General features: G+C 39.6%; 1 protein-coding gene across 2 annotated transcripts; it reads right to left on the bottom strand.

The window, feature by feature from the left end:
* Positions 1–25,447, bottom strand: MED1 (mediator complex subunit 1). Of its 2 annotated transcripts, XM_039227719.1 has the most exons (17): positions 25,241–25,447; positions 22,724–22,830; positions 20,059–20,137; positions 16,768–16,822; positions 16,533–16,665; positions 15,791–15,819; positions 13,065–13,136; positions 12,099–12,173; positions 11,578–11,651; positions 11,145–11,234; positions 9,955–10,066; positions 8,952–9,076; positions 8,573–8,691; positions 6,697–6,898; positions 5,068–5,163; positions 4,850–4,955; positions 1–3,511 (listed from the first exon to the last, which is right to left on the bottom strand). In XM_039227719.1, exons 1-17 carry the CDS (start codon positions 25,263–25,265, stop codon positions 259–261), a joined length of 4,752 nt encoding a protein of 1,583 aa, XP_039083650.1. In that variant the 5' UTR covers positions 25,266–25,447; the 3' UTR covers positions 1–258. The 2 variants fall into 2 exon arrangements, with proteins under 2 accessions (XP_039083650.1, XP_039083651.1); XM_039227720.1 differs by lacking the exons at positions 16,533–16,665; positions 22,724–22,830; positions 25,241–25,447 and having other exon boundaries at positions 20,059–20,075.

Genomic DNA, 25,447 nt, shown 5'->3' with positions numbered 1-25,447 from the left:
TTCATAAGCAAGTATTTTAACTTTTTTTTTTTTTTCTGGCAAAAGAAAAAGTGATTCTTGGTAACCAGAATCAAACCCTATTATCTCTTTAGTTGGGTCTGGCTATGCCTTTCTAAATTCACCCAGCTCAGTGTCAAAACCATGCCATTTAAGATCCTTAAACACAAAATCAGACCTGCCTGACTCACCCCTTATGGTGGTTTGCCTATAAACTTACTAGTTTTTCTCTGGCCACTTTTGTCTTAAAAAGTAAGGGTCCTAATTGCCAATCAGGGCCACATCCATAAGATCATCATCTTCCTCCCCAATCATAAAGTCAGGGCTGAGCCTTGAGGGCCTGTCTGTAGATAAAATTGTGTTACTTGTCATAGACAAGGACTGGTCTGAAGAGATGGGTGATTTAGACCAACTCTCTGGCTTGAGGCTATGAGATTTCTTCTTGTCTCGGTCTTTGTCCCGGTCGCGGTCTCGATCTTTGTCTTTTACTTTCTTCTTTTCTTTTTTGTGCTTCTTATGCTTTTCTGTGCTGTATTCTGGAAGTGGTCGGATACCATCATCTGAGCTGGGACTGTTCTGATAAGATTTCTCTGCTATGGAGGAGCCTGACTCACTTTCACTGTCCAGATTCTGGGGGGTATATGCTGGTGACTTACTATGGCTAGGAGAGCCACGCTCATGCTTTGGAGTGGAACCACTGATGAGTGGAGAACCATAGTTTTTGGAAGAGGCCATCTGAGGCCTGAGCCCTTCTCCACTACTTTCCCCAGGTTTCTGCAAAGTCACTTTGGCTTTAATGCTGGGGGAACCCCCATCATGCTTGCTGATGATAATTTTTGCCACACCTGTGCTCCCCACATTTTTTGACTCTGAGGTCTTCTTAGACGAATCCACTGAACCCCCCGAGGTGGAAACCTTGGATTTTTCCTTATCGCTTTTCTCACGCTTACCCTGGAACTCTCCTCCTGACATGTTATGTTTGGAGGACATAGGATGGCTAGAAGAATTTGTGCTCACCCCCATCTGGCCATCCATTGGGTCTTCACCTCCAGGGCCACTGGTGACAACCCCATGCTTCAGTTTATCTATGACAGCTGTTAAGGACGGCTTCTTATTTCTGCTGGGGGACTTCCCTTTGGAACTCCCATGCTGGTTCTGGGAGGAGGACATGGAAGAGCCACTTGAGGAAAAGGAAGAGGAAGATGCTGTACAAGAATTAGATGACGGGGGAGTTTTCTGAGACAATGAGCCTGAGGATCCTAACCCTGAAGATGACTTCATGCCAGTGCCTGAACTAGTTCCAGACAAATGAGAACCACCAGAACCTGAACTGATGGGGGACTTGGCTTTAGAGGATGGGGGAGTTCCAGGGACAGGCTTCATTGGAGAGGCAAGCTTATCAGAGCCTCCAGGTGGCCTTGAATGAGAAGGGGATATGTTTGGTTTACTTAAAGAGGGATTCATAAGTGAAGATGGCTTCCCTTGAGGTTTCATCTTAGTGCTGCTGGAGCCACTGCTCAGTCCATGCTTGGTAATGGGAGAGGAGCCTGGCTTCCCCCCAGACTGGGATGAATTTTTAGACTGGCTAGATCCAGAAGATCCTTGGCTAGAATATACACTGCTACTTAACTTGGAACTTGAAGAACCTTCTGATTTACTGCTTTTCATCTTGCCTGAGTTGGAAGCAGAAGATGAGGAAGAAGAGGAGGAAGAATGGCTATGGTGGCTTTTACTGCCTGAGGAAGACACAGAGCCACTGCTGGTATACTGACTGTGGGAGGAGGGCTTGCCCACCATCACAGTGCCTTTAGGAATCTGAATAGTGATCTTGGGAATAGGTGGTGTGGCAACACCTGGGGGAGTCTGCGATCTTCCTGAACTGCCTGGAGATTTGGATCCACCTGTACTGGTAGGTGGGGTGAAAGGTCGGTTAGAAGAACTGTGAGATGGAGACTTTCCCTCAGTGTCTGCCTTCTTTCGCTTTGGAGGCTTATCTTTGCTTTTGCCATCATTAGAAGGGGTCCGGCTGCGCTTCCCTGGTTTGCTATCTAATCCTGGTCCTGACAGACTACTATTACTGCTACCGTTGCCTTCCTTTACTCGCTTTTGAGTCTTTTCTTTCCCTAAATCCCCAGTAGTCAATAAAGGACTCTGGCTACCACTGTGATGCTCCATGAGATCTGTAGGACCCAAAGCCTTACCAGCCACTGCTATAATACTGAAATCAACTGTGTCAGCTTGGCTATTGCCTTTAAACTTAGTCTCCCCATTATCACCTCCAAGCACTGGCACCCCCAAAGTATTTAGCGCCTGAGATGCAAATCCTTTGAAGTCATCATTATCTCCACTTTGGCTACTTTCATCAAAATATTCTTCTCCAAAACCACTTTGGCTCTGGCTGTTCAACAAATCAGGATTAAAATCTACTCCATCAGGAAAAAAATGATTGGTAGGAGAGTCACTACTGGGGCTTCCAGCAGCATCTGCAATTAGGTCAGCTGGATCTGTGTACGGATTTTCATTATTATTGGTTTGAAACACATCAGGGTCAAAGAGGGCACTCTGAGAATGCCCAGAGCTTGAAGAATCTCGAACAGGGGTGCCAATGGGTGGGCAATCGTCACTAGTGCTGGGAAGCTTAGAGGCTTCTTCCGCAATGTCTGAAAGGATATCAGTTACATCTGGGCCAATGCTGTCTGAACTGGATAGCCGGACCATCCTTTGAATACTGGGCTGGGGGTGAGGTACTGGTTGTGGGTAAGTTGTTGGGGGAGTACTGCACTGGCTTGGAGCTGGAGTAATATGTGGTGTATCCAGCGTGTCTGCTGTCATGTTGACATCAAAGATAGGGTTCTGTGAGTCAACATCCATTGAAAATAGCTCCCTCTGAAAGTCATCTTCAGTCTGGTGCTTGGGTTTGTCAGGTGGTAATCTTGACGACTTCTTCTTCTTTGTCTTGTTGCTTCCCGGGCATATTTCCATCCGGGGTGAGCCGGAAGAAGAGTTCTGCCTTTCTAAAGGGCTGCTTCCATAAAGGGTTGAGAAATCCTGGGCAGGATTATCTTTAAGAAGGTTCATGAGCATCGGGTGGTTCTTGGTGTTGCCGGCCATCGAAGAGACAGGTGGCGGCGTGTGATGAGGAGGGGTCGGACTCGAGCCAATGGTAGACCCCCCGTTCCCTGTGATTTGCAACAAACTGGTAAGAATTGGGTTCTGAGACACCTTGCTGAAGTCCTCCCCATGGCCCACCGACTCATGCCGATCTTTGATGCTCATGCTCATATTAAACAAGGTGGTAATGGGACCCCCCGGAAAGGTGTTGGTTGGTGTAGTGGTACCACTCATTGGGTTGTTGCCTGTGGTCATGCCATACCCTGGGCTGCTAGCCGGGGGCAGGTTCTTTTTCACCATGTCTTCAACTGTCTCTGCAATGAGGGACAGTGCTGGGGTGTCGGCCTGAATGGTTTCAGCTTTCCTCCGAATAGCCCTCATCGTCACAGGGATGGACATACATCTGTAAGAGAAGATGTTAAAAACAAAGTTAGTAATGTACTAGCTGCTGAATGAAAACAATTTTTATTTGGGAAAACAGGCTTTAATTCTGCCTGGGAATTCAGACATGCCATCAGAAGTTTATAGTAAGCAATTTTCAGGTAAGGCAAATAACCCGAAAGGCAGGAGTAGTCTATAAAATGGAGAGCTTTGAGCAAATTCATTCTAAAAAGAATCTGGAAGTGCCTGGGTGGCTGAGTTGATTAAGCATCCAACTCTTGATTTCGGCTCAGGTCATGACCTCATGGTTCGTGAAATCGAGCCCTGCAACAGGCTCTGTACTAACTGCACATAGCCTGCTTAAGATGCTCTCTGTCCCTCCCCTGCTCACATGGACGCTTTTTCTAAAAATAAATAAACTTTATAAATAAGAATCTGTATTAGTAAGCAATCTCAATCTCTTCTGAAGCACTACCAAAAACCAAACAACCATAAACACAGAGTCCAAATTAGGTATCATACTGAACTAAAAGAAAACTGATAATGAACTCAGTAAGAAAATGCCCTCCTTTTGGGGCTTCACATGTTATTAATGAGATTGCTATTTATTTTATGAATGAGCCAATGGAAAAATCGCTTGACTCATCAAGTTCTAAACTTTAATGGCTTAGATCATCCCAAACCTATACTGTGAAAAATACTGTTGTTGATATAAAATCTTGTTTATTTTAAAGTAGTTTTTACCCTTACAAATTTATAAACGTATTTTTTAAAACACTTTGTTCTAGAACATTTTGACAACATTTCTTAAAAGAAAAGATATAATATTTTAGGCTTTTGAAGTTCATACAGTTTCTGTCCAACTATGCTGCCATCTGAACTTAAAAGGCACCACAGACAATATGTAAATGAACAGACATGGCTGTGTTCCAATAAGATTTACTTACAAAGCAGGCCACAAGTACCGACTCCATAAAAATCTCAAAATTACATGTTTCTGGGAAGCTAACTGGCTTAAGTATCTTCCCACATGCCACCATTTGACATACTACATGTTATACTACATATGTTAAAAAGTGAAACAAAAGATAAGTGAAAAAAAATCTCCATCTTATTTTAGCTCTCCCCCTCCTAAAAGAACCCTAATACTGGGCCTAAAACTACCTACCTTGCTTCCTAATACTCTCATAATATTTAAAAAACCAAAGCTCACATTGCTTTTGAATCCCAAAGCAGAGAAAGAGGAATTCAAAGCAATGGCCAAATGCTCTCCTCCTAAATTTCCAGTTCAATCTAATACTGAAAGAGTATTTCTTATACACCTCTTAATGGGACTCTGAAGGAAAAGGGCCAGTGCTACCTTTGAACAACTTTGGCAATGAAGTCATCTGTGCAGATGAGTGCATCTGACAGCCCCTTGTACAGTTTACAGCTCACATGTGTTGAGTCCTGCACATCCATAACCACTGAAAGATAAAATTATATAGGAGGTATTTGAAAGACACTCAGCTTTTGATTTTTGAAAAGAAGATAAAGGGTCCAAACCACTGCCCTAAGTGCTAGCCCCCTCGCACTCACCACACACCAGGGAGTCATTCACAGGGTGCTGAAAAGATACGCTGAAACGGGACTCTGAGAGGGGACACACTTCAAATTGGAGGAGCCCAGGAGAATCTAACAAGCAAACAAAAGGGTCATAAAATAATCAACTAAATATTAGATACAAGTAAATACTAATCCCTAAGTATACGGAATGAAATTCTGTCTCCTGAGAAACTAAATCCCACACATTTTTTACACACAAAACTTACTATATCATTCATAGGTGATAGAAAGAATCAGATTCTAAGAACTATGCCAGCTTATGTTATAAATACTCCAAAACAAAGAAGTAACTAACCTTCCATTTTCTAAAATGAAAGCCATTTAATCCCTAAATTACTACAGACCTTCACAGATGTAAACACCTTGCCCTGAAAATGAATTCTGAAAATAAACTGGCCAAGGAGAGTTTTTCATTCTATGTGATAAGCAGATATCTAGAACCACTAAAATAAACCCTGCTATCAGCATTTGCAGATGTTAGCTATGCAACCCATAGTTTGGTAAGCAGGGATGTAGGGGCTATAATCTAAAATGATATAGTTATGCTGAATACACATATGTAACCATCATCATAAGCTCCTAAGCTAAACATGCTGGCAGCCCAGAGACAAGGATCATATACTTCTTGGGAAAAAGCATGCATCTCTACAAAACTAACTTCATAACTATCTTATGAAAACTAATATCCAGATGTACTGAAACTATCTGGAGAATTCTCCCAGGATTCAAATACATAAAATAGAAAGAACATAGCAAACTTGCATATGGTTAGTGTCATTACTCTCTAAACTTTCTCATTTTAAAGCAGGTGTTATTCTCAAAAATGCTATCTCCTGATTTACCTTCCCTGTTTCTTTTTGCCTACCATTCGCACTGACACATTTCTATTTCTGAAGTGCTTTACAACTAAGGTAACAAAATCAACTGTGGTAAAATAGAGCAGCCAAAATTCTTTTCAGGGATTCTAATAGTAAACTGCATTTGAAAAATATCAGCTTTCAGAATCCTGGGAGAAAAAGCAAAGGGCACAGGTCTTACCCCTTTTTAAGCTTAAACTCCCCAAAGAATGGGGAGATGAAATATACTCAGGCAGGACTAAAAGCTGGGAAGCACTGTCCTAACAACCTTAATTTAGATATCAAGAAAATGTCTCTGGGGTGCCTAGCAGCGCATTCGACTCTTGATCTCAGGGATGTGAATCAAAGCCCCACATGGGGTGTAGAGATTACTTTAAAAAAAAAAAAAAGGGGGGGGGGAATCATCTCTTCCTCCAGTGTCCCAAGTTCTACCTTACATATCTGCTGTAAGGTTCAGGATCACAGGTACCCAATTAAATATCACTGTATGCAGAGAAACAGGAAATCCATTACAAACAACCAGTGGTTTCCAAATGCCAATTTATTGATTACTTCTATCATAACTATTTGTGGAGCTTAAACTAGATTCCCAACTCCTACCACTGAAGTTCTAAATCAATTTACTTGGGAACAGAAACAAGTTTTAAAAGTTCCACGGATAATATAATAAGCCACCAATTTGGAGAACCACAAGAGTAATCAAGTTTCCATTTGCCAGTAAGTATATCAAAAGGAAAAGTAGTACCTTCTTTCAGAATAGTTCTTTTGACACAACTTCCTATTAGGGTGTTATAGGCCACTTGATGTCTGATCAGATTTAGAATAAGAGGAACTCGGCCAGGGTGCTGAAAGGTGATTTTGCTAACTAAGGTTCCCTGTAGACTTCTGCCATCTGGAAGAGGAGCATCCTTGTTGAGGAAATAGCAGTGCTGCTGACCCGGAAGAGCCTGGGCAAAAAGAACAAAGGAAACGAATGCTATTTACTCACCCATCTTGCTTCAACCACAGAATATCCTGGAAAAAAAAAAACTTCTCAAAAGTCAGCAGCAATTTCTTAGTGAATAATAAAACTCCACAGTGAATTCTTTGATCAGCCGATGTTATAAATGCCAATTACTTATCTAAAAAGACCCCCCTTTTTTAAATGTTCTGCTAGTGGTTTCCTAAGCTAGCTAACAAAGATAACCGCAGAAATCTGTTTAAAAGTGGTTCCTGCAGGGCGCCTGGATGGCTCAGTCAGTTAAGCACCCGACTTTGGCTCAGGTCGTGATCTCATGGTTTGTGGGTTCTGGCCCCGCATCGGGCTCTATGCTGACAGCTCAAAGCCTGGAGCCTGCTTCAGATTCTGTGTCTCCTTCTCTCTGCCCCTCCCCCACTAGTGCTCTGTTTCTGTCTCTCAAAAATAAATAAATGTAAAAAAAAAAATTATAAATAAATGAGGTTCCTGAATCGTAAGTGCTATATGTGTATCTTAAATAAAACACCTTATATAATTTAATGCAGTCAAAATTTGGGGAACTACTACTTTAGTCTAGACTATCATCAAGTATTCAAATAAATTCAAGTCCAGATGAAGTTTTGGAACCTTCATTAATTTATTCATTCCAGGACTTTCTTCTCTGTATGTACTTGAAAGATCTTTTCAGGTTATGAGCTCATGATACTTGAGATAATTAAACATTAAGAATTCTTTTTTTTTATGTTTTTATTTATTTTTTTTAATTTTATTTATTTCCAGGAGAGAGAGAGAGAGACAGCGTGAGCAGGGGAGGGTCAGAGAGAGAGGGAGTCACAGACCGAAACAGGCTCCAGGCTCCGAGCTGGCAGTCAGCACAGAGACCGACGCGGGGCTAGAACCCACGAACCGCGAGATCATGACCTAAGCGAAAGTCGGACGATCAACCGACTAAGCCACCCAGGCGCCCCCATTTTTATTTCTGAGAGAGAGAGAGAGAGAGAGACAGTGTGAGCAGGGGAGGAGCAGAGAGGGAGACACAGAATCTGAAACTGGCTCCAGGCTCTGAGCTGGCTGTCAGCACAGAGCCCGATGCAGGGCTCAAACCCACGAACCGCGAGATCATGACCTGAGCTGAAGTCGGACGCTTAACCAACTGAGCCACCCAGGCGCCCCTAACATTAAGAATTCTTAACATCTGGGGCGCCTGGGTGGCTCAGTTGGTTAAGCATCTGACTTCAGCTTAGGTCATGATCCCATGGTTCATGGGTTTGAGCCCCGCACTGGGTTCTGGCTGACAGTGCAGAGCCTGCTTGGGATTCTCACTTGCTCTCTGCTCCTCCCCCACTTGGACGTACTCACTCTGTCTCTAATTTAAAAAAAAAAAGTTCTTAACATCTACTTATAAAAGCTTGTAAAAGTTCAGGGTACCATTATGAGACTTTCATCTGAAATTTTGGCCATGAAATGTACATTTCCTGACTTGGAAGCTCATGCTCTCTTTCTTCAGTATGTTTCAGAAATTTCTGTAATTTCCTGCCTGAATGGAGAACTAGGATATGACCCAATAGTCCGAAAGATGCTTCTGACTTCAGTATTTCTATAAAGGAAGATTCTAATCCTGGGTTCAAATATAACCTACAACAATCTATAGAGCTTTACTTACAGCATAAAATCGCATGTTGTGATTCAAAGGTATGGGGTCAGGGTCCTTTGACAGCTCAAATTGAGTAATCAGTTCGTAGAGGGGTACATAAGTTGGTTGAGTTTCAAACAATGGAATTCCTGGAAAAACAAGAATCAATATAATGATCACAATAACATCAAAATGGTAACAGCTCTGTTTTCCCTTCATGACTTCTTCATTCATCCATTTACTGAAAAAGTACATAATAAATATTTACTAATACAAAGCACTATGACATTTATACCCATGAGTACTTTTTTGAGGCCTGCAAAACTGAAAGAGGTCTAAAATAATCTGAATTTGAACTTTATTTTTTTACACTTTTAACAAGTATTACTTCCTGACACTTAAAACTCACCTGTGCAGTTCTGAAGTTTCTGAACAAATGCTCTAGATACTGGGATTGGCTGGGGAAATTTCAAGAAGAAACAGGCAGGAAGATCAACACTGTTGGCACTGGTGATTGAGGAGAAAGAAGGAGTCCTTTCAAAAAAAAAAAAAAAAAGGGATAGTTGGATTTTTACTTGATACAAAAATGAAAAATCTAAACACCTGTTCAGATATGTCCGTATCATTTAACAAATGCCTATCAAAAGTTCCCTCTTTTGGGGGGTGCCTGGGTGGCTCAGTCAGTTAAGCATCAGACATTGGCTCAAGTCAAGATCTCATGGTTGGTGAGTTCGAGTCCCGCATCGGCCTCTCTGCCAACAGTGCAGAGTCCGCTTGGGACTCTCTCTCTCTCTCCCTCTCTCTCTCTGCCCCTCCCCTGCTATGGTCTCTCTCTCTCAAAAGTAAATAAGCATTAAAAAGAAAAACAAGTTCACTCTTTTGGGACACCTGCCTGGCTCAGTCAGAAGAGCATGTGACTTTTGATCTTGGGGTCGTGAGTTTGAGCCCCACATTGGGTGTAGAGATTACTTAAAAAAATAAATAAAATGTTAAAAGAAACAATTGTTCACTCTTTCAACTTTCTTCCCCCAGTTCCAAAACATCCTATTTATTAACCTTAAGCACTTAATCAAACAGCTATCCTGAGACAGGCTCTCTACTTATTACTCCGACATGACTCCAAATCAATATAAATCCCATGATAACATAAAAAAACTAAAGTAGCCATTAAACCAAGGGAATTAGTAAAGTTCTCCTCCTTCTCTCTCAGGATAGACAATGTGCTCTATAAGCAGACTTCAGAGAGGAACATTCAAATAGATATTGAAAAGAGGAATTAAACAGAGAAAATAAAAAACCAATTTCTAGAAAGTTAAGTGAGGGAAGAGCCAAATGAAAATATTACTTATTTCATACAGAGCTTGAAGCTCAAAAAAATGAACTTTGCTACCCTGGAAGTATACTTAACTTACCATTTGTTGTCAACTGGATGTGACCCCATAATTAATGGTGTAATTGGAAGTTTATACATAGCAGATGTTCCTTCAATTGTTACTGATGCATTCATGCCCAAAGATCGAGGAACTGAGAATAGGAAAGAAAAAGGGTATTACACAAATTATAAGGAACTTAACATTTAAAAACAAAAACAGGCTAACTTCTGCATAATTTGTCAACCCTAATTTGTCAGATAATTTAATACCTATAGGACTTAGAAATTTGAGAAGCTGCCTTCTAACAACCAGTATTTCTCTGTCAGTAAATAAAACAAAATATAGAAAACCATATACTCCAAAGAAAAAATTTTTTTAAATTTTTTTACTGACTGAGCCACCCAGGTGCCCCTTAAAGGCACATTACCAACATTTACTTATTTTCTTCAACTCCAGAATGCATTTAAATAGAATTATGATTATAGGAGAGTCAATGACTAAAGTTATAAGGGGACCAAAAGAGGGATTAGGCCATTTCTTATTATGTTTTTGTATATTAAAATGCAAATGGGGGGACCTGGGTGTTCAGTTAAGTGTCTGACTCTTGGTTTTGGCTCAGGTCATGATCTCCTGGTCTGTGAGTTGGGAGCCCAGTGGGGCTCCACACTGAAAGTGCAGAGCCTGCTTGGGATTCTGTCCCCCATATGCATATGCTTTCTGACTCTTGGTTTTGGCTCAGGTCATGATCTCATGGTTTGTGAGTTGGAAGCTCAATGGGGCTCCACACTGAAAGTGCAGAGCCTGCTTGGGATTCTGTCCCCCACATGCATATGTTTTCTCCCTCATTCTCTCTCAAAATACATAAATAAACTTTAAAAAAAAAAAAAAAGAACATCCATTATTGTAATTCTTTAATAAGAATTGGCTAATTTCTTCACCTTTAATATTTAAAGGGGATTATTTCAAGATAAATGGTTTATATCTTTTCATTCATTTACTTACTTGTTCATAAGCATCTGTTAAGCTTATATTATTATATATGTATACACAACGTATGTATATACTTATGAGAGTGTGTATGCATCAGATGCAAGGATTGATAGAAATAGCAAACTTTGTTAGGGATGGCAAACCAGGAAATATACACAGGCTCAGGCATTCAAATTATTTTAAATATTTTTTAAAAACACTGAACAAAACTTTCAGTTGCTTTACCGTTAAAGCCTTACCATTATTCTCATGCAAAATGATGGGAGATGTAGTCTTATCATCCAGCAGGTCAGAAGGAGAGGCATAGTACTTCAAGTTCATTAAATGACCTATGAAAAATAACTCATCACTACATCTCTATCAGGTAAATTACAAAAAAGAAACCCATTCCCAGTTCTACAAAACTGTATATGAGAAATAAATAAGGAGACTCATGCTCCAAAGCAACTTATGAAACATGATGGAAGCACAAATATTAATTCTAGTGCCAACAATTTACTTCACAATTTAAAAATATAAATGGGGGAGGGCAAGTGTTGACACCTTAGAAACCATCAAAAAATACACAACTAGTTAAGTTTCTCCCTGTGCTTATAAGCCCAAAGTGAAATTTAAGTAATGACCCTTAACTAAAATTAAACGTTTCTTAATAAGCAAAGTAGGATCACATACCCCCACTTCTTGGAGTAAGATAGCCAACACTTCCATGAAGAATCTTATCCAGAGGACCAGCATTAGTTGCTTTCCTATGAGAAAAATGATCTATGTTTGCTTGTATTGAAGCCCTAAAGGTATTAGTGCACAATGTATTAATGAGTTCAGCTGCTAAAAGTCTTACAATATTATCTTAAAAACTCTGTCATATAACTGGGCATATAGCAATTGTATTTCATTCTCAAAGAGATCATTTGCAAGTATAAACCGGTATGTAATATGGTGAACAAAAAAAATTTTAAGTAGACTATTATTTATGAGATCAGAGGCTAGGTTTGACAAGTTTTCAAATAAAAGTGATGGAATACCAACCAACAACTTAGACATACCGATACTCAGAAAATAGAATGTGATCATTTCAGAAGTAAAGGGAGATGGACAAGATATATGATATAGGACTCTAGTAAGCCCCTACATGAAAAGTTTTAAGAACAAAGTACCCAGAACAGTCACAGAATTGACACCTTAGCCAGTCTTACCAATACATAACTGCCATTTTAGATAGATCCTGTTCTAAGGATTGGAGAGCCAAGTACATTTTAGTCTTCAGTTTGCTAGAAAGTAGATGAAGAGAACAAGAGTTAAAGAGTTGAAAAACACACATATACATACACACATACAAACATTAACACAGTCTAGAAGGCAATTCTGTTTGAAAGACCCAAGCTAGCTAATAGAACCCCAGATACGTTAAAAATAAAAATGATGGGGGCGCCAGGGTGGCTTAGTCGGTTAAGCGACCGACTTTCGCTTGGGTCATGATCTCGCGGTTGGTGGGTTCGAGCCCCGCGTCGGGCTCTGTGCTGACTGCCAGCTCAGAGCCTGGAGCCTGTTTCAGAGTCTGCGTCTCCCTCTCTCTCTGACCCTCCCCTGCTCACGCTGTCTCTCTCTCCCTCCTAGAAATAAATAAAAATATTAAAAAAATAAATAAATAAAATAAAATAAAATAAAAATGATGAGCAAGTTCAACAACTCATTTGTTTTCAGCTTAAAAATCAATATGTTGGGGCACCTGGGTGGCTCAGTTGGTTAAGCGTTCAACTTCTGTTCAGGTCATGATCTCACAGTTCATGAGTTCGAGCCCCATATCTGTCAGTGAAGAGCCTGCTTGGGATTCTCTCCCCTCACCCTTCACCTCTCCCCCACCTGCCCTTTCTTTCTCTTTCTCTCAATATAAATAAACCTAAAAAAAATCAACATGTTGAAGACATCTCAAAGAGCTAAAAAGGTCTAAAAGAGGGCTCTTTTAGCATCATATCCATTAACACAGATATTATTTATTTAAAATACCTTCAAACTATATAAAGTTGGAAGCTATAGGTTGTCAGTATGAGACAAAATCACAAATAAGATAGGGAAGAAGACCTGGCAAACTTTTAAGCACTAGATGATTTATATTTATACAGATTTTTCCAACAAAAGCAAAAGTATAAAAAAATACTTACTTGTCCCCTGGAAGGTTATAAAGATTAACAAGACCCTTAAGGTGCTTAGAAAATTCATCAAAATTTTTTTCCCTATAAGGAGTTCAGGAAAGAAGAAGGAGAATAAAACACAATTATTACTCAAACTTAATGCAAAGTGCTAAAAATCATGGCTATATAAAACTAATTTTAATAATTTACTTTTTCCCCAGCCAAAGTTTTCTAGCATCAATCAAAAGTAGCAAACAGAAGGGACACTTGGGTGGCTCAGTCGGTTAAGCATCCAACTCTTGATTTCAGCTCAGGTCATGATCTCACCGCTCAGGTTTTGAGTTTTGAGTTTGTGCTGTTAGCACAGATGCTTGGAATTCTGTCTTTGCCTCTCTCTCTGCTTCTTCCCAGCACACACATGGGCACATGCATGCTCTCTCTCAAAATAATTAATCTTAAAAAGAAAAAAAAGGGGCGCCTGAGTGGCTCAGTCAGCTGGGCATCCGACTTCGGCTCAGGTCACGATCTCACCGCTCTTCGAGCCCCGCGTCAGGCTCTGTGCTGACAGCCTGGAGCCTGGAGCCTGCTTTGGATTCTGTGTCTCCCTCTCTCTCTGCACTCCCCCATTTGGACTCTCTCTCTCTCTCAAAAATGAATAAGTGTTAAAAACTTTTTGTAAAAAATGTGTTCCTTTCTCTGTCCCATTTTTCTGGAGTAGGTACTTGTAAGCGGTACAAAAAAACAGTCAAAAAGACCTCAATAGTTCATGTATTACAATAATTTGCTCGTATGTAATGAGAATTTAAATAAATCACTTTCGGGGCGCCTGGGTGGCTTGGTTAAGCGTCCGACTTTCGCTTGGGTCATGATCTCGCGGTTGGTGGGTTCGAGCCCCGCGTCGGGCTCTGTGCTGACTGCCAGCTCAGAGCCTGGAGCCTGTTTCAGAGCCTCCCTCTCTCTCTGACCCTCCCCTGCTCACGCTGTCTCTCTCTCTCTCTCCTAGAAATAAATAAAACATTAAAAAAATTTAAAATAAATAAATAAATAAATCACTCTCTTTTCCTCTTAATATGTATCCGAGATGATTGGATGTTCTGAGGAAAAAAAAAATTTGATTGGAGAGGAAATGGAAGTCAAATAAATTTGGAAAATAGAACACTTGCATACATATGGCAATGTAAGGGGAGAGAGGAAAATGAACACTTGGATAGAGATGAGAGGCCTGGAGAAAAGGAGATGAGCACTATGAAAGCAAACCACATATTCTAAAATGTTCCTATGACAAGATCGGCCCCAGGAAAAAGAAACTACTACCTAGACCCTTCGCATCCTAGAACCCAATATTCAGGCTTGGATTTTTAGTCAATTGGGCAGGGTCAGGAATCCAACATAACTCAACAATTCTAATTCTCTGTATCTTATTTCAAATATAAAAAAAATGTCTCTTGAAAGCTAAATTGCCCTGACAATGTGAGATATTTGGTCAGGCATTTATTGAGCAAATATGAGCACTTACTGCCCCAAATGCCAGAAAGACAGTAAAAAAAGAAGAACAGGCAGCAAAATAAACTCCGTACCTTAAATTACCATCTATACAAAGTGACTAAAAGTAGCACATAAGGGCTAATATTCTTTCTGAAGTTCCCATTTCAAAACATGCTTATAAATCAACTTTAGAACACCACAAGTTCATAAATTGGTGCAGTCCCCTACTCCAGGATTAGAACCAAAAGTATTGGCTTTCTGGACTATTCTGGTAACACACCTTTTGCTAGACTTAAATGATTCAATGAAATGATAAAAAGGTTATTTTTAGGTTACATTGCAATGTTTAAAAGGTAGTTCAAATTTGGCACATTTGGCTAGAAACACATTAAAATGATCACTGCAAAGGCCAAGTGTAAAACTTATTTCTTCAATATTAACATCTTAAGACATATCCATGTAGTATCTGAGAACTTAGCTATATTTAAAACATAAAATTGATGTAATGACTTTTTCAAAATCCCAGAAAGTAAATTTCTGCTCAATGTAAAGGGAAAGGATAATCCAGGAGGAAATGCCATTAACTGCTAAGAAATGCTTCAAGCCTAGTGCTTTTCCTATGATGGGAGTTCATCACACAAACACCTTAAATGTAAAACAATTTTTCTCAAAATTAAAGCAAAAATAAGTTCTTTTCATGACAGACTCAATTTTCTCAAGCCTTCTCTCATTCAACAATTATTTGCTACTTATTTATTTTTGTTGCACACAGAATTCTTGAGGCCAGATCACTAGTTTTCAACCAGGAGTGATTGTATCCACCAGGGAACATTTGACCATATCTAGAGATATTTTTTATTATCACAGGTCAGAAAATAGATATGACTGACACTAATGAGGAGGGACCAAGAATGTAGTTACACATCCTGCAATGCAGAAGGCAGCCCCCGACAGCAGCAAAGAATTTTCCAATCCAAATTGTCAATACTGCCAAGGTTGGAAAACCCTGGCACAGACTGAATAAGTTGAGAAACCAAGCTAAGTCAATTCTGAAAGTGAACAAATAGAAACTCTGGAAAATCTTGACCCAAGAAAATAAATTCCTCAGGAGAGTAATTTTTTTTTTCTTTCGATAAGGAGAATAACTTCTGACCAGCCTCAAGGCCCAACTGTAAAGAACAGCATCAGGGCGCCTGGGTGGCTCAGTCAGTTAAGTGTAAAGAATAGCACTGTCTGCCAGTTATCAGGGAACATAAACATCATTTGCTTACCTTAGTTGCTGTACAAGTTCTGGACAGCTCTGAAATTAAAGAAATCACATTAAAACTTTAAACTACTTTAAGGCTTTTGAAGACATCAAAAAATTTTCTCTTTTATTGGTAGCACATGCTTTATAACAGGAACATTGAAACTACAGATAATCTTTATATTAAGATATCAAAAAGCATCTTCTTCCTACTTGGTAAACCATGGGGTTGGGGTGGGAAATTCAAAGTTAAAATATATGAACTAGTTTATAAAGGAATCAACTTTCAGTAGTTTGTTTAAAACATTAGGACCTCTCTTTAATGCCATCCTTGGAGTCACATTCAACTGTCTTGGTTACACACATTAAACATTCATCTCTATTACAAGATTTTTCAGAGACGTTAACTATATATAAGATTATCTGTCCTTTTTGATTATTAGCCCTTTGAGGATAAGAGCTTTATTTATCTCTGTATCCCCAGCACCTATTGTTCAATTGCGGCTCATGTTTGTTGATATGAAATGGAAAGGGTTTCTCTAGTGTCTCCACTTGTCAAAGCCTTTGGATGATGTCAGAGATGGACCTATGTTACTCTAAAGTCCATTCTAGAGCTATTGGTATTATATTATAGCCCATCACATCATCTCTACAGTGGCTCATGAGAAAACCTAAGCCCCAGCTATTTCAAACCCCAACAATTCATTTTAAAATTAATGTCCCTAAGTAAACCCCACAGATTCCAGTGAAATATCAACAGCACATACCACAGGATTCTCCCCATGGTGAGCCACTTTTACATCACAAAGCTGTCCTGCAGGATCTAACTGCACTTCCACATAGAACATATCTGACGTGATGTAACATTCAGTGCCACTGGCACTGAGATGAGAGCCCAGTCTAGCAGGAACAAATCAAAACAAAAATTAATAGAAGACACATAAATAAAGCCACCCAAAGTCAACACTAAGTTAAATACTTCGTCTAAGATAGACTACTTACCCATTCTGTCTTGCTATAGACTCCAAACGATCAGTCATTGCTGGTAAAGATGTTACTAGGAAAGGGTTAAAAAAAAAAAAAAAGGAAATCACAAAATGCTCCAAATAACTTAAAATTTTATTCTTCGAAGACCAAAACATCCTAAAGAGTATATCCATACATCCAAGCCATTATATTCAGCAGTTCAAATGCTTATAATTTCTGTAAGTTCATTAGTAAGACTTAGCTGTGACCTAGACAATAAGGATCAAAACAAAAGGTGTATTTGAGGAGCACTTGGATGGCTTAGTTGGTGGAGCACGTGACTCTTAATCTTGAGGTTGTTAAGTTTGACCCCAGGTTAGGCACAGAACTTACTTTAAAAAGATCTATTTGGGGGACCCCAGGGTGGCTCAGTTGGTTCCAAGCATCCTACTCTTGGTTTCAGCTCAGTTCATGATCTCACGGTTTGTGGGTTCGAGCCCCGCGTCAGGCTCTGTGCACACAGGCTTAGAGCCTGGAGGCTGCTTCGGATTCTGTGTCTCTCTCCCTCTCTGCCCCTCCCCCACTCGTGCTTTCTTTTTCAAAAATAAACATTAAAAATTTTTAAAAAGACCTATTGTGGGGGGCGCCTGTGTGGCTCAGTTCAGTTAAGCCTCTGACTTTAGCACAGATCATGATCTCACAGTCCATGAGTTCGAGAACCATGTCAGGTTCTGTGCTGACAGCTCGGAGCCTGGAGCCACTTCAGATTCTGTGTCTCCATCTCTCTGCCCTTCCCCTGCTCATACTCTGTCTCTCTCTCTCTCAAAAATAAATAAACCTTAAAAAAAAAAAAAAATCTATTTGGGTAACTCAGTCGGTTAAGCATCCAACTTTGGTTCAGGACGTGATCTTGCAGTTGGTGGGTTCGAGCCCTGTGTCAGGCTCTGTGCTGACGTCTCAGAGCCTGGAGCCTACTTCAGATTCTGTGTCTCCCTCTCTCTGTCCTTCTCCTGTGCGCGCGTGTGCGCTCTCTCTCTCTCAAAAATAAACATTATAAAAAATTTTTAAAAAAGATCTAGTTAAAAACATCATCAGACCTTTCTCCTCTCCCTGTTGCATTATTCATTTGGGACAAATTATCTTTAATTTCAAAAAGACACATGTATCTGCTAATGCTAGAATAAGGAAGATTAACATCAAAACCAAAACCAACATAAAGAAATAGTCAGTATTCATAGCATCATTATTCACTACAGCCAAAAGGTGAAAACAACCCAAATGTCCATTCATGGATGGAGGAATAAAAATGCGGTATATACATACAGAATATTATTTAGCTTTTTTTGGAAATGTTTATTATTTTGAGAGAGAGAGAGAGCTGGGGTGAAGGGGTAGAGAAAAGAGAGAGAATCCCAAGCAGGTTTTCACTATCAGTGCAGAGCCCGACCCGGGGCTCAATCTTATGAACCATAAGATCAGGACCTGAGCTGCTATCAAGAGTCAGATGCTTAACTGACTGATCCATCCAGGCACCGCTATTTAGCTTTTTATAATAGAAGGAAATCCTGATACATGCTACAAATGGATGAACCTTGAAGACATTATGCTAAGTGAAAAGCCAGTCACAAAAAGATGAGTAGTGTTTGATTCCACTTCTTACAGAGAGAAAGCAGAATGATGGTTACCAGCAGTTGAGGAGAGGGCGAAAGGAGGAATTACTGTTTAATGAGCATAGAGTTTCAGCTTGGGAAGATGAAAAGTCCTGAAGATGGACAGTGGTAGTGATGGTTATGTAGCAATGTGAATGTACTTAATGTCACTCAACTATAATCTAAAATTGTTATAATGGACATTTTGATGAACAAAGATTCTTAACTATCAGAGAAGGAAACATTAGAAGGGGCGACGAAGGTTGTAGATACCTACTCTCAGACTTCAGATGTCAAAGGAAACCTGAGGCTGGTGGGGGGAACTATTCAGCTGAATCAAGTTCATTTGTGATGGATCAGAGTAAAATCTGTTTTTACTTTCATTTCTCCCCCAAAATATACAGAACTAATAGTTAGAATCATGAATATTCAAGCTCATGATTTAAATTTTATTTGCTTTCTTGAAAACACTGTCCATAAACAATGTGAAAATCCTTTAGAGTTAAAATGTCCATTTTCTTATTTCAAGTCAATTAGAAGAGAACATCTGAAGAAGGGTGCCTGGGTGGCTCAATCAGTTAAGCATCTGACTTCGGCTCAGGTCATGATCTCATAGTTCGTGAGTTTGAACCCCATGTTGGGCTCTCTGTTGTCAGCTCAAAGCCTGGAGCCTACTTTGGATTCTGTGTCTCCCCCTCTCTCTCTCTCTCTCTGCCCCTCCCCCAGTCGTGCTCTGTCTCTCCCTCTCTCTCTCAAAAATAAATAATAAAACATTTTTAAAAGGGGGGGAGACACCTGGGTGGCTCAGTTGGTTAACAGTCTGACTTTGACTTAGGTCATTATCTCACAATTTGTGGGCCTGAGCCCCGCGTCAAGCTCTGTGCTGATAGCTCAGAGCCTGGAGCCTGCTTCAGATACTGTGTTTCCCTCTATCCCTCTGAGGCTTGCACTCTGTCTCTCTCTCCCCAAAAATAAACATTAAAAAAAAGAGAAAGAGAACATGTGAAGAAAAAGAACTTTCCCCTGCTATCTTATAGTTACCTTCCATCAGTTATCTTTTGAGTCTCTACCAGTCTCCAAAATAGGATCAAAAATAAATGTTTCAAAAGTTCAGATAAGAGCTCATCTTGGGGTGCCTGGGTGGCTCAGTCGGTTAAGCATCTGACTCTCGATTTTGGCTCAGGTCATGATCTCTCAGTTCGTGAGTTTGAGCCCTACATCTGGCTCTGCACTGACAGTGTGGAGCCTGCTTGGGATTCTCTCTCTCCCTTTCTTTCTGCCCTCCCCTCCTCTCTCCCTCTCAAAAATAAATAAACTAAAAAAAAAAAAAAAATTAAGACGTGATCTCAAGTCCGTAGTGAAAACAAGATCAACACCTAGCACAGAAAATTTATCTATCTCAATTTCTATTTCTCATGTAAGTATAAAACAGTCTATAAAAATTGGGTGTTTTAAGAAAGCATATTTCAGGGATGCCTGAGTGGTTCAGTTGGTTGAGCTTCTGACTTCAACTCAGGTCATGATCTCCCAGTTTGTGAGTTGAAGCCCCACACTGGGCTCTCTGCTGTTAGTACAGAGCCCACTTTGGATCCTGTCTGCCCCCTCTGTCTGCCCCTCCCCTCTTACTCTCTCAAAAATAAACACTAAAAAAAAGCATATTTCAAACATGTTTACAAACCTTTGAGAGCTTTCTGCAATGTCTCCAGACAGCTGACCAAATGTTGGTGCCCTCCAGAACTCATCACAACCCTCTTCTCCTATAATAAGTAGGAAAACATTTGAGGTAGAAATTAACCAAGTCAACAGTGTTTCAGATAAATGCATTTAGTCCAGTAGTAAGAATTCAGGATACTGTTTAGACTATATGTTCTAGGTCTATATACTTTAGATAATCTATAGACTCCTGTTACTCTGTCCATCCTTTCATAGAAGGAAAAGTTCATAAACATGGATACATCTATATCCACATACATGAAGGTAGGAAAAGGTACGCCCAGATCTTTAGATTAGGAAGAATCAAATACAATAAATGAGATCAGCTTCCTGCAGAAATAACTACATCCTGTGTTTAGTCAGTTAAGTACAATAGCTCAGGAGATTTGGCAATTTCCAAATGTAACAAGGTGATTTGCATGTAATCTAAGAAATAAAACCAGGGGCACCTGGGTGGCTTAGTCGGTTAAGCGTCCGACTTTCGCTTAGGTCATGATCTCGCAGTTCGTGGGTTCGAGCCCCGCGTCGGGCTCTGTGCTGACTGCCAGCTCAGAGCCTGGAGCCTATTTCAGAGTCTGTATCTCCCTCTCTCTCTGACCCTCCCCTGCTCACGCTGTCTCTCTCTCTCTCTGTCTCCTAGAAATAAATTTAAAAAATATATGTATAAAAAAAATAAAACCAGACCTTAGTAAAATCAGAATGACTCTTAAAAAAAAAAAAAAACCAAAAACGCAGTATAGCAAAAGGGACTCCCAAACAACAAAAGATCTGACATAGTTTTTCTAACCCTATCCAAAGAAGTTTCTCTCCGCACAACATTCTATTCCCTAGAAATCTGAACAGTTTTATGATGCAAGGATAGTTTTTCAGGCCTTTCCATGTCCTAATCTTTGTTCTAAGAAACAAACATCTGATTAATTAATAAGTTGGCTTCCCTTGTACCTTGAATAGATAAGGGGTTGCTCTGCACAATGGATAACAATATTCTGGTAACTGGAAAGATAACCTCTCTGTGGTAGATTAATAAATTGGCATCCTGATTTACATTTTAGTCTACTAAGATTTTGTTACTATGTCAGAAAAGTCTTAATACACCAATAGAATTAGGTTTCTGAATCTGCAGAGTGAGAAGTAGACAGAAGCTATGGTGACCAAAAACCAAGACAGCGGTATCCCATGAGAGGGTCAAAGTAGCCACCTAGAATTCCTCTATCTCATGATGTCTCTCTAATGACAGTATCATTTACAGCTCTCTGATGATAATATCATTTACAGAACATATTTCCAACTAGAATATGGCTACCTTGTAGTATAAAAATGACAACCTCTGAATTCCCAGACAGGAAAAATTGTCATTCTTTTATTTAAAACATTAAAATATATATATAAACATTTTTATGTACATAATCCTCAGCTAAAAGATATACATATGTTTTTCAAATTTACAGTTACAGAAATCTTTTAGCAATACAACACTTTAATATCCATTATCTCACTCAATTCTTTCAATAAAAACTATGTGGAAAAGCGAACTGGTATTGTGTGTCTCTATTTCCCAGATAAGAAAACTGAAACCCAGTAAATAATGTGTTCAATGTCACATAGGTACTAAGTACTTCAAGTTTAGGTCTTTTGATAGCAAATTTAGTTCTTTTGCTGGAGCTATACTGATATGATCACATTAAACACTAATAAATCTACTAAACTGAACTTAGTCCGGACCCAAAATAAGATTTGGTGGGGTGGAAGGGGTACTTTCTTGAAGTATAACATATATACAGAAAAGCATATGAATCTTAAGTGAAGAGATCCATGAACGGACAATCACAAAGTGAACACACCTTTAATCATTACCCAGGTCAAATCACAGAAGTAAAGTTTTCCTACATCATTTGACTACCACTGGAATCACATGGATGAACTTTTAACATCCAGTCACGCCCCCTTGTCTTCCACTTAGCTTCAATTTAAGTGCTCCCATGCTGGTAAATGAGTCAAGAAGTAATAACTGACAGAGTGAACAGGTGAAGCTAATTAAGAATTAATCATAAACTCTACTAGTAGTATAGGTATATGAAAATACTATCACATTAGAACCAAAGAGCTTAATAGGAAGTGAAGAACAAATGTCTCCCTACATCAGTCTATCATATATGTCTCTTTTAGGTGTATTTCCAAGCACCTTTGCCTAAGTTCCCCAGTGTACTATAGCTCATGATGAACATAATTTTATAAACAGAACTTCTTATGTACTCTTTCAAGTTGATGGGCACCATTACTCAGGTGTTTTGTGATAACTAAAACTGAGGACACATTAAAATATTGGTTTTAAAACATCTACATGGGGGCGCCTGGGTGGCTTAGTCGGTTAAGCAACCGACTTTCGCTTAGGTCATGATCTCGCGGTTCGTGGGTTCGAGCCCCGCATCGGGCTCTGTGCTGACTGCCTGCTCAGAGCCTGGAGCCTGTTTCAGTCGGTGACTCCCTCTCTCTCTGACCCTCCCCTGCTCACGTTGTCTTTCTCTCTCCTAGAAATAAAACAAAACATTAAAAAAAAAATCTACATAGGGAGCTTAGCTTATTAAATAATTATCTGAGCACAACACTTTATCCACCACCATAATCCTCACCATGACTTGACGCACAAGCTTAATGGTTTCACTCCAAGGTCTATTTTGGTTAAATTTTGCATGTAGCCGTTCCAAGAGAGAACTCATCTTACTCAGCTTCTCCGACTCTACAATATAAATCAAAAAACAGTATTAGATACTCTTTCAAGACATTTGTTTTTCTTGCAAAGAAACTCCCATATCTTATCCTTGGTAAGAAACTCAGTTAAAATATTTTTCAATATTTACTTCAAAACATACAAATAATTTATTTTTAACCACAAGATGACACAAAATGGGGGTCTAATCTAACAAACACCTTACAACTAGTTTCTGTTCAGTTTTTTGATGAAAATTGAAGAAAGAATCATCTCTAATCATGTTTCAGGATCAAGACTACAATTTAGTGACAAAATCATTTCATGATATGCATGAAATCCCTTGCATGATATATGTAGAGTATACAGTTGAGCATGGCATTACTATGGTTAGTTTTCAATGGGAGATACAGGCTTTTTAAATATTTTGATTAACTCTAAGAGATCAATATATAAGTATTATCAAGAAAACAGGCTATATTGCCATTTTTATTCTTGTTTGAATTCAAGCTAAACCTATATGGATAGGGAATATGTCAACAACTAAAGGATAAATTTCCAGTAGAAGTAAGAGAAAGGTAGAAAAGACCTCAGTTTCTGTACTGTGAGTAAAAAAAGCTCTTGTGCTCTCCAACCTTCTTAATTTTTATTACTGAATTATAATTTTCATATTGAAATTTAGTTGATTTTTATTTTTGAATTTTATTATTTATTATTAAGTTATAGTTTTTTATATTATTGAAATATAGTTTTTATTTTTATTTTCATTGAAATATAACTGATCCTTCCTCTAATTCATGTATTTCTAGTATGAGCAAGAACCCATGTTAGAGATCACTGGCAATACAAAAACACACAATATGGGGTGTGTGGGTGGCTCAGTCAGTTAAATGTCCAACTCTTGATTTCAGCTCAGGTCATGATCTCATGGTCTGTGAGACTGAGTCACGCATCTGGCTCTGTGCTGATACCGGAGCCTGCTTGAGATTCTCTCTCTGCCTCTCTCACGAGTGCTCTCAAAAAAAAAAAAAAAAAAAAAAAAAAAGAATAAAAAAAACATACACACACTATGTCTGAGATGACATCCGTAAGGGTCTTTAAAAATTATTATTATTGAAATATATATGAGCAAGGACATGTGCTAGAGACCACTAGCAATGCAAAATACACAATATGCCTAAGATGACATCGGTGAGGGGGTATACATGAGTTAAAGCGGAAATAACCATGACACAGAGCAAAATGAGATATCCTGTTAAAAACAGAGACACATTACTCCTGAAAAGTTCATTATTAGTCGTGGAGATAATACAGAAAAAGTGACAGTTGATGATGACATTGAAAGACGAGTTGAATGTCAGCAATCAGAGTTAAGGCAGTGGCATTTTCTAAATCAAGATTCAAATTCCTTCTTCCAATGTCCTCATATTCTGAAAAACCGGTTTGAGGGCTGTTTCAGCCAGTTTACATAGTTTAGAACACACTGTTGGCAATTCTCACTTCCAAGACTCACTCATTCCAACAGTATTTTACGTTCTGGGGATACATTAGTGAGCAAACAAGACAAATTCCAGTCTCATCCAATTTCCATGTTACATTCATCAATCCTCTGCACCAAAGGAGTATACCTTTCTTCCTCCTATTCTTTAAAATACACTCCCCACCCCACCTTTTCCTTGAGAAGCCTGATGATAAGTACTTTATACGAATGTTCAAATCAAACACTTTCTGGGTCAGAAACTACACAACCCTGAGTAAGGCCCCTGATCTAACAAAGCTCAAAGTGGATGGATCAACATTAATACAGTGATTCTTATTAACAGAACTATATCCAAAATAGCAAGGAAGCAGTTAAGAGAGTAAGACTCTAGATATTCTAAGTAAGGTTCCAACAGAAAAGCTGTTTTTCAGCAGTTGTCCTAGCCATCGAAATAATGAATTCAGCGCATTTTACAAACATACAAGATTTGACCACTGTGGCATTCTATGGAACTACTGACTTTTAAAATCATAAGGTCCTAATCATTTTACTCGTGCCGAAACATCCTCCAATACTTGACACACAGCTTTGTATTACTATAATTATATTTCTTAACGTGATTATTCAGACAGCTCTTCTAAAACAAGGTGTAAGCAAACTATAGATTCACTCGCCTGGTCTTCCGTCAACTTTGGGTCAAAAATGTCCTGAGGCCCAAATGACTGCCCCTAGCTAAGCAGGAAACCTTTACAGAAGTTGGGAGCCCGCATCACCCCAAAGTCAGAGACCTCCATCACCAAAGAAGGCAGTCAGAATCTAAAACTGACACCTATCCCGCCTCCTGGACTCCACGACCTCGGGAGCGTAACCCCCACGGAGGCATCGGCCCCCCAGGTCCTCTCACAGATTGGCTCCCGCAAGCTGTGTCCCGCCCCCTGCTTTCTCCCTCAAGTCACTCACCCTCGGTTTCCCCCTGAGCCTTCATCCTGACGGTGGGGAGGTCCTGAGTCCTACACAAGAGGATAAGCCCTTCCCCACCACTAACGAGGGAACCAAGTTGGTTCGGGCTCTCGGGACGCAAGGCACCAGCCGTCCCCACTCTTCCCAGGGAGGCTCAGTCTGAAGTCCCCGGCGGCAAGAAGAGAAGGGTGCTCCCGGCCGCCGCCA

The sequence above is a fragment of the Hyaena hyaena genome, unplaced genomic scaffold, assembly GCF_003009895.1.
Source record: "Hyaena hyaena isolate Hyena2069 unplaced genomic scaffold, ASM300989v1 scaffold_29, whole genome shotgun sequence".
Classification (NCBI taxonomy): Eukaryota; Metazoa; Chordata; class Mammalia; order Carnivora; family Hyaenidae; genus Hyaena; species Hyaena hyaena.
This window is presented reverse-complemented; position numbering and strand designations above follow the sequence as displayed.

What these genes read in the sequence shown, in the direction of transcription:
- MED1 (XM_039227719.1), bottom strand. Translation starts at nt 25,265, where the DNA reads ATGAAGGCTCAGGGGGAAACCGAGG. An exon ending in TATAACCTTCCAGGGGACAA is followed by an intron (nt 12,174 to 13,064) that starts GTAAGTATTTTT and finishes TCTACTTTCTAG; the next exon opens with CAAACTGAAGACTAAAATGT. An exon ending in ACAACATGCGATTTTATGCT is followed by an intron (nt 6,899 to 8,572) that starts GTAAGTAAAGCT and finishes CTTTTTGCCCAG; the next exon opens with GCTCTTCCGGGTCAGCAGCA.